This window comes from Echiichthys vipera, assembly GCF_963691815.1.
Source record: "Echiichthys vipera genome assembly, chromosome: 9".
Taxonomy (NCBI): Eukaryota; Metazoa; Chordata; class Actinopteri; order Perciformes; family Trachinidae; genus Echiichthys; species Echiichthys vipera.
In genome coordinates, this window is record NC_139834.1 from 6,088,433 (window position 1) to 6,107,131 (window position 18,699).

General features: G+C 42.9%; 1 protein-coding gene across 1 annotated transcript; it reads left to right on the forward strand.

Annotated features, from left to right (window-relative positions):
• Nucleotides 1–361: 361 nt before the first annotated feature.
• itih6 (inter-alpha-trypsin inhibitor heavy chain family member 6) lies at nt 362–17,766 on the forward strand (the record flags this gene model as incomplete). The annotated part of the gene is made up of 17 exons (XM_083920464.1): nt 362–469; nt 1,125–1,160; nt 4,340–4,494; nt 6,997–7,107; nt 7,692–7,939; nt 8,216–8,385; nt 8,516–8,632; nt 10,471–10,642; nt 10,760–12,355; nt 12,445–12,471; nt 12,628–12,645; nt 13,894–13,941; nt 14,027–14,056; nt 14,161–14,208; nt 14,301–14,414; nt 15,083–15,466; nt 17,388–17,766. The coding sequence occupies 17 exons, from the start codon at nt 362–364 to the stop codon at nt 17,639–17,641; spliced, it is 3,636 nt and encodes a 1,211-aa protein (XP_083776590.1). The 3' UTR covers nt 17,642–17,766.
• Between the last annotated feature and the right edge of the window lie 933 nt (nt 17,767–18,699).

Here is an 18,699-nt window from a genome sequence, read left to right on the forward strand (position 1 = left end):
GTTAATAATCCCCCATTTCTCCTCGTGCACCTCGGTGGCAGCGGTCCGCGAAATTTCCAGTATGCACGAACCCGAGCAGGGAGCTGCTTTCTTCAAACTTTCTCACTGAACTTTTTCGCCATTTTTTTCTTTCTTTTTTTTTCAACCCACAACACCTGACGGATGTTTCACACGTATCAGAAGACATTTCATCATCAGTGCAGTGGAAAGTAAGCCGAGGTGAGGGAGGGGAGAGACTGCCCCTTTGCTAGAAAATAACTGTGTGTAAAATGTGAGGTATGTGCACAGCGACAACCACTGAGAGACCACTGAGAGACCACTTACTTCATCTTGGAGCCTACAAACCTGAACTGTTGTGGACATGATGCCCTTAAAGGTTCAGTCCATTCTGCTGTTCTTCACTTTTTATCTGCAAGAAGGATTATCAAGGGATTATGAAGCAAACCTGGGAGCAGATGTTCTTTTACAGGTAAACTTTTCTTTTATTTACCTTTTTTGTGCAGTTTTGATTGATGGCTACATTTCATGCTACTTTCTGAAACACACCCCTCTGTTACACCATGCTGAATCAAGGCAGGGCAGTGTAACAACATACAGAACTTTATTGAATATTTAGTAGAATTTTTTGCAAAATACATCTATTGGTAACTTCTCCAAAAATGTTGTTACTCCTAAAGTGAGTTTTTGCATCTTTAGTACAAGCAATCCAGTGGCTCACTAGTGACTAGTCTCCTTTTTTATGTATATAAATGGTGTGGTTTATATGTTTCCCTATAAAGGGGTTTCCACTCTTTAGGTTAGGCTTGAGTTCCCAGCAGTAACCAGGGTATGTGGTAATGTATTGACACAGCAATGACTTGTGTGCAAAATTAACATTTGAGAGCCAACCGTGCAGAACCCTCCCTGGGCCTGTGTACAGTGAAAGCATTTATTTCCAGTTCCACTTCCCCTCCATTCATGAATGGCTTTGATTCAGACTATTTTGACACAAAATCTTGACCCAACCTTCACACGGGCAGATTGTGTAGATAACTTGGTAAAACGATGGTACTATTAAATGGTATTATGCATCATATCATAACAATGTGCCACTCTTTTACCAAACTGCCTTTTTTCTTTTCCAGAGAGTAAGACGTCAAAGCAAACCAACAAAACCAGTGGTGAGTTTGTGTGATTACAGTATATAAAATGTCAAATATGAATCAAAGTGTTAGTGTAATGAGGGCCTTGTAAGTCCTTATCAGATACTTTCATGTGTTAATAATGCTATATTGGTGTTCATTATAGCATCATAAATGTGTTGGTGCATCTTGGCTCAGGAGGAACATCCTGTACACATGTCAAAGTGCCCTTGAGCAAGACACTGAACTCCTGATGGGTGGTCAGCACCTTGCATGGTCACATCAGTGTGTGTGTGTGTGTGTGAATGGATAAAAGCTCTATATAACCACAACATTACCATTTTAATTGTTAGATTATAAGACATTTATTAGCACTTATCAATAACACATCATGCACTTCCGATTTGCAGCTGCTGGATCTGAAGCGAGAACAATGCCTTGTTGGGGTTAATAAATCATTTATTATGCACTTATTAACAGTTAACTGTGTCCTATAATCTAACAATAAACATATTTATGATGCTAATATAAACACCTCTATAGTCTTCTTTGCACATAATACTGTTAATAAGCATCTTATAAGGACTTTTCATTGCCCTTAAAGTGTTACCAATTTCTTAAGTCCTGTTAAACATGTGTTAAATCTATGAATGTGAGAGAAAATTAGAAAAAACAAACTTTAGTTCAATAGAAACTTCTGTTGATATGTTAGATTTTTCTATAACCTTTAATTTTTTGAGAAATATCTGATAATTTGATCATCTTTCAGTCCAGTTATTGAAATTAAAACCATGTAAAAAAGTTTAGAGAGGGAAAGTCAACTGCTGAGACAATGTGGCCAAACTAGACCAGCTACTTAAAAACAAATAATGTGTAATGTAAAATCTTAATTTGCAAAGTAACTACAGCTTTTATATCAATGTTATGGAGTAAAAAATAACAACGTTTCCCGCTACAATTTAGTGGAGTTTGAATATAAAGTAGCATCAAACGGACATTACCTCAACATTAAATACAGAACTTGAGTAAAATTACTCAGTTACTCCCCACCGCTGATACAAAGTGACTTGCAGATCAAGCACCACAGACAGGGAAACAACCACCAGCACCTCTCAGGGGATCATCAGTGGCTCCACGCTGGTTTCCCGTCACTTTGCTTCAGTGTTAGCAGTGAAGCAATCCCCTGAAAACATACAGTAATTCAGTTTGTAGAGCACACAAACCACAGCCTTCCTAAATACCACTGAGCTGGGGGGCTGATGTGGCTCTCTTCCTCCTGCCTGTCGCCTCGTCCTGCACTAATGTGGCCAGTTCTGACTAGACTGGTCTCAGCAGGCGCCGGCGTTACCCGAGTAAACAAGAGGAGGACAGAGACACCATGCAGGGAGCTGCTTTGTGTTATTCCGCTGACTCGTCAGAGCGATGAAGGGCAAAACTGTGATATGGGGAGGTAAAAGAAAAAGTTGTGAGTGAGGTTGATGATTTGTTTGAAGAGTCAGGGTCGGATGGTGGGTTTAAGTCAGCTCCATGGCTGTTTGGTATAGTCCAGGGGTGGGCAATTTTGGTCCTAGAGAGCCACTGTCCTGCATGTTTTAGGTTTCTAAATACCATAACACACCTGAGTCTAACAATAATCAAACTGTGACAAGCATCAGCTGCTTGATAACGAGCACATCATTAGACTCAGGTGTGTTAGAGCAGAGAGAAACCTAAAACATGCAGGACAGTGGCTCTCCAGGCCGGAATTGCCTACCCCTGGTATAGTCTGACCTGATTGTTTGTCTTACATCAGTGGTTTAAGCCAGTCAGACAGCCAGTGGTGTAATGTAACTAAGGTCATTTACTCAAGTACTGTATTTAATTACAAATTCAAAGTACTTGTACTTTTGGTATTTCCATTTTATGCAACTTTATACCTGAACTTTTTAGAGATACATGGTTCTCACAGGACATATGATGATTTTATAGAATATGATGCATTGCTGTAGATTAAACTACCCAGCAGGATATAAACCTTTATATATACAACCTTAATTATATACAGCAGGAAAATGCAACATTAATGCAGCGAGAATATAAATCCAGAAACATCGGATTTAATCGTAAAACAATACCAGGGAACACTTTACTGCCCAATGAGTACTTTAACTTTAACTATTTTAGCTGATGATACAGAGTTGTACTTGTAGTGGAGTATTTTCAGTGTGGTATTAATACTTTTATTTAAGTAAAGAGTGCCCAGTTTCACAAAACATCTTAACTTTTTTATTTTCTTAAAATAAAATGAGTTGAACAAAGGGACCATCTTAAGGTTTCCTTAAGATGGTCACTTAAGTATTTAAGATTTTCTCCTTATCTTGGTCCTATAGTAGTTAAAGTGAAATTCCGGCGTAAAATCATCCCAGGGTCTTTTTCGGCAAACCCACTCATCAAATAAGCCATGGAGACATTTTTTTTCGTGTAACAACAATTAACGAAGAAATCCCGGACAGTTGCTAACAGTCACTAACAGTGGCTAACAGCCAAATGTGGCTAACACTGATTAGCTCGGAGCAACAGAGTGAAGGCATTCAAACGTCTGTTTTAACCACTAATACTGCTCAAAATAACAGCAAACCTCTGCAGTAGCATGAGAAGAGTCCTTACACAGAAAACAAACAAGAACATAGTTAGTGAACCCAGAGTTTATTAAAAGAGTGTTTTAAAGACTTACCCACTGGCCCCTGTACCAGCTCCTCTCATAGTAAAGTCCATTCAATCCAAAAGAAAGGAGCCCATTGGTGCTTTGTTTTCTGTGTAAGGACTCTTCTCATGCTACTGCAGAGGTTTGGTGTTATTTTGAGCAGTATTAGTGGTTAGAAAAGACGCTTTAATGCATTCACTGTACTGCCCCAAGCTAATTACTGTTAGCAGCATTCAGCTGTTAGCGACTCTATAGGATTTCTCCGTTAACAGTTGTGACATGAAAAAAATTGTCACGATGGCCCATTTGATGAGTGTATTTGCTGAAAAAGACCCAGGGATGATTTTAAGCTGGAATTTCACTTGAAGTTTATTTTACTGATAAAACTAACATACTTTTAACTGAAGTTAGGTTTTGCATACAGGACTTTTACTTGTAGTGAAGTATTTTTAGTGTGGTAGTAGTACTTTCAATCCTCAACATCAGTGCTTTCTCCTCCAGCCTCTGACGTGATTTATATTTGCCATGTCCCTAGCTGAAGGTGACAGACTACCATGTGAGGTGTGCAGTGGTGTCCCGCTATGCTGTTACCACAGTCCAGAGTTCAGTATGGAACCAGCTCCCCAACACCAAAGAGGCTGCCTTTGAGGTGGACCTGCCCTCCTCTGCTTTCATCTCCAACTTCACCATGTAAGTCTTTCACTTCTGCAGTATGCAGCCTTTCTACATCACTACTTCCTGGATAGTGTAGTTCAGTGGCTGTTTTTACATTTCCTTTTAATCTCCGAGATCACCATGGAAGGCAGAAAGTTGAACAAATCATCGTCCCATTTGATGGTGACGCCGTCTGTGTGTGTGTGTGTGTGTGTGTGTGTGTGTGTGTCCATCAAATATCTTGAGAACCGTTCATCAGATCTGCTTCACATTTGGCGGGTGTATTGATGGGGACTAAAAGACGTGCAGTGTCCAATGAGGTGCAATTCGCCCAGATGGGGCCGCTATAGCGATAAACTTTACGTTTTAGCCTGTAACCTTTGAACCCCAAACGTGGGGTAGGCAGTTTAGTTTTGGCGATGTTGGTCAAATAATCTTTCCCTCATAAGTGTTCTGAGAGAAAACTGGACTTCTGCACCTCCTCTTGGCTCAGTTTTAGAAAATCTAATCTTAAGTGTCTTAAACACATATAAGACATAGTCGTTTGCATCTACTTCAGTTTTTCCACCAAATCTTTTCTTTTTTTTGCTACTCCTCCTACAAATTTTAAACAAATCTGGTGCAGAACATCTCTGGACCAAGTCGTAAAAGAAGAATACTTTTAAATATTTTTGATGTAACATAGAGTTTTGCTGTAGCTGGCCCTCAAAGTCTCAAATGCAGTGGGGAATGGCTTATATCTCATCTCATCTCATCTCATCTTCAGCCTCTTATCGGGGGTCAGGTCGCGGGGGCAGCAGCTTTAGCAGGGGACCCCAAACTGCCCTTTCCCGGGCCACATTAACCAGCTCTAACTGGGGGATCCTGAGGCGTTCCCAGGCCAGTGTGGAGATCTAATCTCTCCACCATGGTCTTCCCCGAGGCCTCCTCCCAGCTGGACGTGCCTGGAACACCTCCCTATGGCTTACATCACAACAAAAAAAGCCCTATCTCCTGAATGCTTTGTGCTATTGAAACGACATTTGGTGAATAAGTGTAGATATGATTTCTGAATGGACCTGACAAATCTGGTGACATTTGGCCAATAGGTGTCACTGTAGCAGCAGCATCTAACTATAAATTAGGGAATGTGTCTGTGTATGACTGTCCGTCACATATCTCAAGAGCCATTTATACAATAGTCTTCACAGAGACTGCACTATTTCCTTTTTTTATGACAGTATCCACACCCATTGAGTCAAAACTATTGGAGTTGGCAGGGAATTAAGTTCCTGCTATACGGCGAAAAATTGAAATAAATACAAGTAATGTTCCCGTTAATGGGTAGAATCCATAAATAAAACTTCAGAGGAATTATGTAAGCAGCTTAAATTCCGGTTCCGAGGAGAGATGCATAATTTGATTACTTGCTGACCGCTGTCCTTCAAAAATGCTAAATATAAACAAAACAAATAAGTCAACATTGCAGGCTAAACACCAAACCTGGAGCTGGATTTGGGAGCGGAAGCAGGTCAGGAGGAGGGGGAACCTGAGGGCAGATGAATACCAGGCTTTGTAAATGCAAGTCAGAAAGTTAATAGAGAAAATGACAGGAGTTTGCCCAGTCCCCCTTTTCTCCCCTGCACAGTTTACTGAGGCAGCCTGCACACACATGCCTGCATCTACTGTACTGTATGTATAGGTGCCTACTCTTTTAAGTATGTGTGAGTCTGGAGCTTTTCCAGTTTTTCTTCCAACCATAATCCTTCACTTCTGTCTTCTACAGACATGAACACTTACACATATTCTCACACTCAGACCCTATACAGCCCCCTGAACATCTCCGAATACCCGGAGGAAGAAAAAAAAGCTGTGGCAAATGTATTGCGTTAGTTCTTTGGCATTTCTGTGTCTGAAACTAAGAACTCTGTGTTCTGCGCGTCGGTCACGGACGTACAGCCGCTCCTTTACCCCCTCAGCCAGCCACACATATAAATACAAGCGCCTCCATTTTCCACTCCATTCTGCTCTGTTTCTCAAACAAGAAGCGCTTCAAGTCTCTGGGTTTATTTTAGTTAGCCCTTGATGTTTTTTTCTCTTTGGATATATTTGTTCAAAGGACTTGACCTTAATTTAGCACCTCATCACGTGACATCAGCGGTCACTGAAGTCTAGGAAATGCACTGTGTGAATTGGATCCCACTTTCGAGCGGAGGTTTTGGTTGGGATTTTGCCGGGCGCAGCACACAGCGGCACTCCCTGGGAGCGTCATCGGCCTGCAAGATCTCTCTTCATTAATGTTGTTTTCAGAGGGAAATTACTTTTTTCCACTCGCCCTGTTTATGACCCCACCTCCCCTTCGCATGTAAGGGTTTGAACTCCATTTGTAAACAAGCATGATGCGTGTTTGTGAAGCAGCTTTGTGATCACTCTGGAAATATAAAGAACAAAATACAGTAAATCAACGCAGGCCCTGCGTGTTTCTGACTGAAATATATTCTGGCTACTGTGAGTCACACAGAGAGCTGTTTCTTCCTCATCTTTCCTCTATCCCATCAGTACCTCCAATGGCAAGGTGTACGTGGCCCAGGTGAAGGAAAGAGCCGCTGCCAGGAAAATTTACGACGCTGCAAAGAAGCAAGGAAAAACAGCCGGACTTGTTGCTACCAAGTCAGTCCCAAGCTTGTTCTTTTTTTCTTTAACATATTTCTCAAAATTAAAAAAAATAAATGTGCTATCCTGAAATCATATGGAAGCCCATTTCCGCCAAAGTGAGTAAGTGATTATAATGAGCAACATTCTCAAAATAATAACTGAAAATCTTAAAATAATGAGTAAGTATCTCAAAATAATGACTTTGCTTCTCAAAGTAATGAGAAATGTTCTCAATATAATGACTTAGTATATCTTATCTTTGAGATACTAAGTTATAATTTTAAGAAATTAAGTTGTTATTTTGAGATACTAAGTTATAATTTTGAGATATTAAGTTGTTATTTTGAGATACTAAGTTATAATTTTGAGATATTAAGTTGTTATTTTGAGATAATAAGTTATAATTTTGAGATATTAAGTTGTTATTTTGAGATACTAACTCATTAGTATAATGACTTACAGAATGTTTTTTTTCATCACATTGGTGGAAATGTGCTTCCATATGATCCTGCTTGTTTTTTAACAGTTTTTGAAAGGAGGCTGATATCCAGTCCAATATTGTGAATTTGTGTTTTCCATTTTACTTTGCGTTGTTCCAGAGAGAGGGAGATTGAGAAGTTTCGTGTGGCAGTGAGCGTACCGTCAGGAGCTCGGGTTTCCTTCTCCCTGACCTACGAGGAGCTGTTGCCTCGTCGACTCGGCCGCTATGAGCTCAGTTTGGGTCTGAGGCCTGGACAGCCTGTGCAGAACCTCACGTTAGACGTCAGTATCACGGAGCGGACGGGCATCAGTTTCATCAAAGCCTTTCCTCTCAAGACGAGCCGGTTGCTCTCCAACACTGCTCAAGGTGAAATCTGACAAAGTTATTACATGTCCAGATATATTAGAGAGACAGCACCCACCCAGCACACGTGGGCCCCCTATGCGAATCAAAATTTAGCAGATTAAACAACTGTGATATGATGTTAGGGGAGCTTTACAGGTGCTGGTAGGCAAGTTTTCACACATTTGGACAAAGCCAGGCTAGCTGTTTTTCCTGTTTCCAGTCCTGATGCTAAGCTAAGCTAGCTTTAGCTTCATATTTACCGTAAAGACCTGAGAACCGTGTCCTACTCTCCTCCAGGTGATGCAGAAGCTCCTGCCTCCACTCATGTTGAGCAGAACGCCCGCTGTGCTCGAGTTCGCTACAGTCCCACTCTGCAGCAGCAGAACAGCATCTCCTCCAAAGGCCTTAATGCAGACTTCATCATCCAGTATGATGTGGACCTCAGAGACCTCATGGGTGAAATCCAGGTCAGGCGCATCTTCTTATTTCTGGCCGGTCAGATACACATGAGTGTGATTCTTTGTCACTATACAGAAATGTGTTTTTGGCACCAGTAAAGGTTGTTTTCTCCAGCTTTGTTTTTATATTTTCTCTCAGGTGTACGATGGCTACTTTGTGCATTACTTTGCACCCAGAGGGCTTCCTGTGGTTCCTAAGGATGTCATATTTGTCATTGATGTCAGTGGATCAATGATAGGCACTAAGATAAAACAGGTAAAGTGGACAAACCTCATGGACTTCCTATAGCTCATTTCACACATGGACTGCATACCTGAAATTACCTAGACATTACCTGTCAGAGCTGTATGTGAGAACGCAAATGACTGAACAAGTTAAATCAATCATTTAACGTCTTTGACCTTCCAACTCCAATACAAATTAAAGAACAGGGAAAAAGAGTGAAGTGAAGAAGAGGGGTGATTTACACAAAGACGACAACAAAAATGTCTAACTGGTGAGACAACGAGATTCAGGAACTTCTGTCCATACCTAAATTGCCAGACAAATTCAAGGAACGGCAAGAAACTTGGTTGTTTATAACCCAATTACAAACCAGCTATGTGGCCACGGTGTAATCCGCATCATGTCCTGCCTACTGAACTCCAACACCAACCCTTGACTAACCAAACAGAGTATTTCCAGTAAGGAAGAATGCATCTCACACGGATAATCCTGTTGTGTGCTACATGTATGAAAGAGAAACTTCTGGACGATGTCCAAAGAATCAGGAGAGGACATTGGGCCTCATTTATCAATCTTGCGTGCAAACAGGCGCAGATCTGAGCACAGAATTGGTCGTAGGAAAGGACCCACGTGTCATTTATGAAACATTCGTAACTGACCAATCTCAGCGTACGAATGAGCGGGCCTTGCTAAATGCGGCAGCTGAATTTGATCGTCCTTAACATGTTACGCCCTTAAATATTCCTGGTTCGGAGGCCTCGCCCACTGAGGTCAAACCTGTAGAGGAGAAACACTGGTTAGAAAAGAAACTTTTCCGACACACAGATCGGCATCCTGTCATCCGAGATGGAGCAAAATAAAGATGTGCTTTTTGGCAGTCTTAAGAGTGGAATAAAAGGGGCCCATAAAAACGCTGTATGGAAAAGAATAACGGAGGCAGTCAACCCGAAGCAGCGCTCCACTGTGACCTGTGTGCGCCTGTGCATGAGTGCGCACTGCTGAACCTGCGCTCCTGCTCTGTAGCGGGGTTTGCCAGCGGGGTTATTAGGTAATCCGTTAGAAGATAACCTTTGTCACCTAGAAGAACCAAACCAAAATGTTAATCATCTGATGCCTTGTTTGATTTAATGCAATTTATCGAGGGTAGCCACGAACCGAGGAGATGACTTTGGCTCTGCAGTTCGCATTCCTGCAGCCGCGCGCCAACACATTCATTCACTCATTCATATTCAACAGCTTGTCCCTGTCGGGGTCGAGGGGGGCTGGAGCCAAACTGTTTTGAAATATAAAAGAATCGTGTGTTCCCCCTGGCCACCTGGCCGCCACGTTTAAAAGCGATAGCTTGGCATCACAAATCACCTGTACATTTATCGAGTGGTAGTTTTTGCAATTGATGAATGCGTAATCATTCATGGATGGTGCCTTCAGACGCACATGAGTACAATCAATCGCTCCAACCACAATTTTTATTTTAAGAATCCGTTTTTATCTGTTCTTAATATGTGACTGCTTATGCTTAATGACAGCTGAGGTTTGTTCATTATTTTCAGCCAGGTTTTGCTGTGCTGCACCGCAAATCCACAGGCTCAAATGTGCGTACACGATCTCAGACCAGACGTGAGATTTGATCGTAGCTCCCGCTCATGTCCAAATTGATAAATGCCGACGTTTGCCAGGAAATGGTCGTACGCACGTTTTTCTGCCGTACGTTCGTTTGATAAATGAGGGCCATTGTCTGGAGCTCATGAGAAAAGGGCTTTAGGCTACAGCTGCTGTTCTCAGATGAGAAAACTTGCTCAAATTTAGCAATATTCTGCTAAGAAAATGGCAAATTCCTGTCAATAATTTTTAATAATTTCTGTCAGTAGACCAAGCAGGCCATGAGCACCATTCTCGGGGACCTTAGAGAGGGAGACCACTTCAATATCATCACTTTCTCAGACAAAGTTCACACCTGGAGGAAAGGACGAACAGTTCGGGCGACTCGGCAGAACGTACGAGACGCCAAAGACTTTGTGAAGAGGATTATTGCAGAAGGATGTGAGTTGAAATGTGATGTTTGATCTGCTGCATCACAGTCTGGTTGATTTCTGTATAAAGCTTTCTTATTTATTGTTTGTTTTCTTCAACACTGCTGGGTCCACTCTTCTGCATCAGGGACCAACATCAATGCAGCTCTGCTCTCAGCCGCCCAGCTTGTCAACCCTCCGTCCTCTGCCTCTCCCAACCAACTCCGATCCCGTCGTGTCCCTCTGGTCATTTTCCTTACTGATGGGGAGGCAACCATCGGAGTGACGACTGGTGACACCATCCTTAGCAATGCCAAGAAAGCTTTGGGCTCCTCCTCTCTGTTTGGCCTCGCCTTTGGAGATGACGCAGACTTCCTCCTCCTGAAACGCCTGGCTCTGGATAACCGAGGCGTGGCTAGAATGGTGTATGAGGATGCGGACGCCGCCTTGCAGCTGAAGGGCTTCTATGATGAAGTAGCCAGCCCTTTGCTGTCAGACATCCAGCTGTCTTACCTGGACGATCAGGCATTTGACATCACCCGCTCCCTGTTCCCGAATTACTTCCAGGGCTCAGAGTTGGTGGTGGCTGGGAGGGTCAAACCAGGGGTGAAGGATTTTAAGGTGTCAATGTCCGCCATTGATTCAAAGCAACATGTCAAGTTGGAGAACGATGTGATGATTTCCAATGCAAAGGTGAACGGGAGTGCAGATTCACTAGACTGTTCAGGAGACTTTGAAGGAATCTCCAGCTTTGTGCACCGCCTCTGGGCATATTTCACCATCAAAGAGCTGCTACTGGCCAAACTGAACTCTACTGACGCTGCAACTCAAAGGCTACTGGCAGACAAGGCCACCAACCTGTCCCTCAAATATAACTTTGTAACACCAGTCACTTCTTTAGTTGTAGTGAAGCCAGATGCAGATGAAGCAGCTCAAACCACCACCAAACCCACCACCGCAGCCACTGCAACCACGACAGCAACAACGACTGCCGCCGCCAGCAAAATATTAGCTGCTGGTGCTGCAAAGAAGCCCAGCTCACCTTCCAACACCAGGCCTGACAAAACAAAACCAGGCCCTCCTCAGCCGCCTCCAAGGCAAACTAAAAAAATCTCAACCACCACAGTAAAAACAGCAGTTTCACCCTTCAAGAAAACCACAACAACCTCAAGTCCTAGCTCTGCCAGGACTGCCCCAGCTCCATTCGTTGGAAAAAAGACTACTCCTTCCTTAAATGAATCCAGAACTGCCTCTCCTCCTCCTGCCGGTAAAATACCCACATCTCTGCTTAATGCTCTAAAAACAGCACCACCCCCTGCACCGGGAAAAGTCTCCACCCCCCAGCCAAAAACCTTGAAAACAACCACTCCCTCAACAACCACCACACAGTTAACATTCACCAGCAGCACCACACCTTCACTCACGTCAGTCACAACTGACCTTACACCACTGTCTGGGAGACCCCTTACCCCTCAGCCTAGTACAGCGAGGCCAGCCCTGCCTCCTGTCAAAGTGACTGTGCCCTCCTCCACAGAAGCAGAAAACAGCATCACATCTGCTCCAGATGTGCCTGAAATCACCACTAAGCTGTCGTCTGCAATCACCTCTCCCACCCCGGCTCCGGCGCCGGCTGTGGACGACAACAACACAGACGTGAGCATCGCCACCTTTGTGTCGGCCACCTTTGCTCCCATGCCCGGTGTGACAGATGGGCCACGACTCTGGGAGGCAGCAGGGCTTCTGGGTAGGTTCCACTATGTCATGTCTGTTGAGTCTAATCTGCAGACCTTTGCATGTTTATTCCTAACTGAATGTTCTGCATCGTTCCACTAGATGTCTCTACTTTCATTCAGAGGAAAGGTAAAACTCAGTTCTCTCTTTATTTTGCAGTGACAGATCACATTTTTCTAAGCGTTGAATGACATCTTATCTGATAAAAAATGAATGCATTAAATACTCTGTCCGCTGTTTAATTATGATATATCATGCCATGATTTTATGTTCTATCTCTTATAGATATCGACCTTGTGAAAGGTGAGTATCACCATTAATGCTTCTAATCCTGTTGTTCCCAATGAAATTGAAATCCCTTCGTAAGCAGCAGTAAGTGTCTTGAATTTAAAGCGATAGTTCAGATTTTTTGAAGTGGGATTATATGAGGTATTTATCCCAAAGTCAGTGGGTAAACTACAATCCGGCTCCCCAAAGCAATTTCAGTCAAAAGCAACTGGACTTGATTATTTGTCTAGGAAGACGTTTCACCCCTCATCCAAGAGGATTCATCAGTTCATGTACGCATCTGACCAGGCTGGGACTGGTCCAATTAACTGGTGTGGAGATCCAGGTATTTAACCTCTCACAAGGCCGATGATGTCACTGGAACCCTTTGTGCTCCAAGTGCCAACGACCGTCGTTAGAGTGACAGACTTGGTGGGAAGTTGGTTTGGACTCTATTGGGTCTTAACGACAGTCGTTGGAGGCCATTTGTGAACAGTTGTTCTTTGAGTTTAGGTTATTGAATCTCCTGGAAAGGGATGAAAGGGCCGCATTGTAAATTGGAGATAAGTGGTGTCTCAGACCTCCTCCTCTGTTTAGCGATGGTTTCTCTACTTTTGCAAATAACCAAGTCCAGTTGAGAACATTCACAGACTTACAATCCGGCTGTTAAGACGTGACGTACCCCCTTTTCAAAATATGAGTTCCGGGTCCAAGCCACTCCGAGACTCGTATTTCTACAACTCAGCAGTGCCATGTTCCTCGTTGTTTGAACAGATCTGAGTTTTTAAAAAACAACGTAATTGTCATTTCACCTCTTTCTTATCGATGAAAAAGATGTCTAACTGAAAAAAGAGTTGATCGTAATTGTACACAATTTTCGGCTGTTGTTTGTTTTGTTTCAACGGAGCGTTTGGACCCGTAAATCGTGTTTTAAAAGGGTGTCACGTCAAACTGAACAGCCGGATAGATGGTAGCTACAGCTGCCTCAATTGGTTAATTTGTTTTTCAGTTTTGTCAGTTCCTCCTGTTAACTCTTTGAAACACCAAAGCCATGCAAAAACATAAACAAACTAACTGATCAAAGCAGCAGTAGACCAGCAACTCCTGTTGATCTGTGAGGTGCAGTTACTGTTTTTGTCAGTGGAGTCTGGCGGCTTTGATGAGAGCATAGAACAGCCTCAGATCCCCGGTAAACTTGGATTGAGCCGGCTGTTTTTTAGTTGTTTACTTCAAAATTACCTGAAGTGTCCCTATATGTTCTCGTTGCTTGCTTCCATTTCCCAGACTATGATGCAACCTATGACTACGACTACGATCTCAACTATGATTCCTGTAAGTGTAAAATTCTCATTAGAGGGGATTCTGTAATGAAAGTGCTTTTCAGGCCTTAAAAATAGATTTCCTGACTTATTTCTAGGGGATGATACTGCAGACACGGGATCATTTGGTAAGTATTTAGTGGGTGTTATTATAAATAATATGTCCTGTCGTTGGTTTCAGTGCTTGGGAGTGAGGAGTACTTTCCTTTAGTTGAATGTCTTTTGCTTTTAGATGGTGCTTCCTCCAGATTGAGCACCATCCGGGTTTTCTCCTCATCAGGTTAAGAATTTACGTTTTTAATTGCACCACCAAATTAATTTGAATATTTTATGTACTTGTGTTATATTAATGCTCAGTATTGTCTGTTGTAGTCGATGGAGATCCTCATTTTGTGGTCCAGCTGCCAGCGCTGCATCAGAACCTGTGTTTCACAGTAGACGGCAGAGCTAATGACGTTCTCAGACTGTTGGAGGACCCAGAGAGAGGTACGCTTGTAAATAATATCTGTCGTTTCAGTTTAGTATAAATTTACATGTTTTAAGATGGTCTAATATATACGGAAGCCCTGAAAGGCAAGAAAGAAAATCTGATCGAAATACTTTTCTCTTGGGTGTAAGGAAGAATATTTACAGGCATAAGGTTAAATAAAATGAGAGAAGATATATCTTTTTTTACATTTCAAGAAATAAGTCAATATGTTGAGAATTCAGTTAAACTTTCAGTATTAGTGCCAGTCATAAGAAAAAAAAAATCAGAGGAGGATGGGGTTTTTTTTGCATTTTGAGAATAAAGCCGAAGTACCATTTCTGAAACGCTTCGCCGATATTGACGCGTTTTATGGTGTTTATTGTCTTGTCTTTTTAAGCAGTCCAATAAATCAGAGGAGGATGTTTTTTGTGGTGATTTTGAGAATAAAGTCAAAATGTCAAAAAAAATAAAAATAAATCTAAATGTCGACAATAAAGATAAACTTTCAGAGGGAGTTTTTGGATTCTGAGAATGAAATCAAAATGTCTGGAATAAAGACTTTAGACTTAGAAAATGGATCACCACCAGAATGAAAGTCTCACTTGCCGCTCCAATCTTCTGTAAACATGTTACCAGCGTTAACTTTTGAAGAGTATTATAAACATGTGTCCACTTCCTCCTCAAGGGATCATTGTCGATGGCCACCTAATGGGGGCTCCCTCCAAACACGGTGTAGAAGACCGTCCACGAACCTACTTCGACCGCCTCACCATTTCCTCGGCGACGGGCGGCTCTGCTGACATCATGATCACCCTCTCATTGGACGCTGTAGTGGTGGAAGGGGAAGGGCGGGATGACCTTCCCATCAATCAGCAGGGATTGGTGACTAGGCAGGGTGTGACGGTCGCCGTGGACAACCATCGGAGCTGCTGGATCGAGCTGGCCAAGGATGTGCGCTTCCTGGTTATGTTTCATCACTATAAACACCCCAGCTACCTACAGATGGCTCACCTGGGTTTCTACATCACAGATGGACGTGGGTTGTCTGCTTCAACACAAGGCCTGCTGGGTATGTACAGCTCACTGTTCTTCAGGGGTGGAAGAAGTGCTCACATTCTCAACTTAGAGCGGTTTGGTGTAAATTGGGCAAAAAATCTGCAATAACCTTTTAGCATGTTGTACTTTAAATGTTCTGAGAGAAAACTAGACTTCTGCACCTCCTCTTGGCTCTGTTTTCAGGCTTTTGTTAATCTAGCCGTGATAGGAGACTTAATTTCAGAGGGAGAGAGAGACAGAGACAGACAGAGAGAGAGAGAGGGAGGGAGAGAGAGAGAGAGAGGGAGGGAGAGAGAGAGAGAGAGAAAGAGAGAGAGGGGGGGGAGGGAGGGAGGGAGGGAGAGAGAGAGAGAGAAAAAGAGAGAGAGAGAGAGAGAGAGAGAGAATGAGAGAGATCTTTAAGAGTTCTTATTGGCTGACCCTGCAGATGAAAGCTTGATTCAATGGTGGAAAAACCTGCAAAAATAGTTGCTACTCCAGCATTGGAAGCAACTGCCGATGCTGCAAAGCAACCAAAAAACGGAAAGAAGTCTAGAAGAGAGTCTGAAAATGAATTCTGAAAACATGTGTCAGTGTCAGCAAAGTGTTTCAGAGATGGAGAGAAAATACTAATTCAGCTGTCTGCTAAATGCAGCCAAAGGCTCACAGCTGTGTTCAAGTTCATGTTTATGCATCAAGCTAAAGCCTCAAATCACAGTCTGTCATTTCAGCTTTACAAGCCAAGTTTGCAAAGAAAACAAGACAATAATACCCTTAAAGTGCTGCTATATAACAGGGATCACCATGACAATTGGGATCACCATGACAATGGGGATTATTGAAATGAATGACTAGTACTCATACAGGTTGCCTTATGAAGGGAGGGGCTGAGGACTGGCAGGGGAGAGCTGCAGGAGGAGGGCTGTAGTTTCTAATTCTGGTGGGGTTTTTTTTTTGTCTTTTGCCAAAAAAGTAAAAATGGCAACACAATAATTTAAAAGTCCAGTCCTACCTAAGTAAATATGGAACTCTTACCAGCCAAATGTATTGAAAGTATCAAGTGCAGTTACGTAGTCCAGAGAGTATAGGAGACAGGCCTCCCCCAAAGGGTCAGAAAGGGTTATGATGATTAATGTGACAGGAAAGAAAGTCATGCTATACTAATTACTAATTTTTTGTTAAATATAGAGTATGATAGTTTGTCCTGTTTGGGCTCCAAATAGTTGTTTAAATAGCCTCAGCTGAGAAGTTAAGAAGAGAAATCACTTAAATTGAATTTGAATGCTGTGTTGTATTTTATGAGGGTTTGCATATAGAGCGCACTCACACTGTCCATTAGTACCGTGCCAAAACAGGTTTTACGGGTAAAGTATAGTTCGTTTGACCAGTGTGAGTGCAACCGCACCGCACCGTGCCTAGCTGCGGCACACTTGCTGTCCACGGACCGTTTTGGAGAGGTGGGCTTTTGTAAAGTACGAGCGTGCGCACGTGTCTGAGCACGAGGCCTACGCCCGCTCTGACGTCGTTTTCTGTGCGCCTATTCGGACATGGAAAAAAAAAACGGACATGCGCGGACATTTAAAACAATGGCGGCGAAAGGTTCACGTCGGTGTGATGCGAAGGTGCAGTGTTTACTGCAGATTTGGTCGGATGAAAATATTCAAAAACAGTCGACAAGACGCACAAAAACTCAGAGGTCTATGGAAAATTTTGTAAACAAAGCGAAGCATTGCGATGACGTCGATCAATGCGTGTGACGTGTTACGGCGTGATGACGTATAGACAGGCAAGAAGCATTCGCCGAGGCCCAGGTAGTGTTAGTGCAAACGGGACGGGCCGCGGGGTGAGAGGGACGGGGGGTACAAGTACCCTTAAGCCCATGGCACGGTACGGACGGACAGTGTGAGTGCGCCCTTAGTTACCTCCCACAACTGCTGCCCTTTATCTGCCTACAGGCCAGTTTCAGCACGCCGACATGAGTGTGACAGTGGCGAAGGATTATCTGGACGGAGGTGTTCACAATGAGGCAGTTTCAGCCAGGGGGATGCTGAGGTGGGGATCGGAGCACGTGGCAGTCACCTTGCAGGACAAGACGCTGAAAGACACGAAGCAGGAACGCCACATAGGCAAGTGTTGGGTGGTGCCCAAGACGGAGATAGAGAGACTACTGGGTCATCCATACGAGAGCTACGTGGTGGATCATGTGTAATTCTAGCTGCTTCGCCTTGTTGCCTCTCTGCTGCACAGCTCAGGTCACAGAAAATTATCATGACATGGTTATTGGACAAAAGGACAAGCAAGAACTGGGACACGGTGAGGCTAAAATGACATGTCACCACACATTGTGTAGTAACAAAAGAGGAACAGAGGTGGTGACGGTGTATGAAGGAGTAATGAGAAAATGTGCTTCGAAAAATACAAGATGGACTGAACGATGTTGTTTTTGACTGGGACTCAAGCTCTGTGTTCTGAATCTATAACAGACTTCTGCTGTTCACATGGCAACCACAAAATCTTCATCCACGCTGCAGCAGTTTGAGCTCGCTCCAAAATTTCTTATACACTAACTGATTTTAAAGGAGAACTAAGCGCATTTTCAAAATGCATGCATGCTATTCCCTTTGGTCTGAGACAAAAACAACATAAGTAAAGATAAACAACTCTCTCCCAAAACCAAAAAACACATGTGATGTCTTAAAGTGAAATTCTGGCCTAAAATCAACCCAGGGTCTTTTTCGGCAAATATACTCATCAAATAGGCCATTGAGACAATTTTTTACTTGTAACGACTATTAACGGAGATATCCCGGAAGAGTCGCTAACAGTTATAAGCTCGGGGCAGTACAGTGAAGGCATTAAAACGTCTTTTTTAACCACTAATACTGCTCATGATAACAGCAAACCTCTGAAGTAGCATGAGAAGAGTCCTTACACAGAAAACAAAGCAACAAAACGTAGTTAGTGAACCAGGAGTTTAATAAAAGAGTGTTTTAAGACTTACCTACTGGCCCCTGTACCAGCTCCTCTCATAGTAAAGTCCATTCAAGTCAATTACCAAAGTAAATCCAAAAGAAAGGAGCCCATTGGTGCTTTGTTTTCTGTGTAGGGACTCTTCTCATGCTGCTACTGCAGAGGTTTGGTGCAGTATTAGTGGTTAAAAAAGACGTTTTAATGCCTTCACCGTACTGCCCCATGCTATTCAGTGTAAGCCGCATTTGGCTGTTAGCAACTCTATTGCATTTTCCGTTAACAGTTGTTACTGAATTA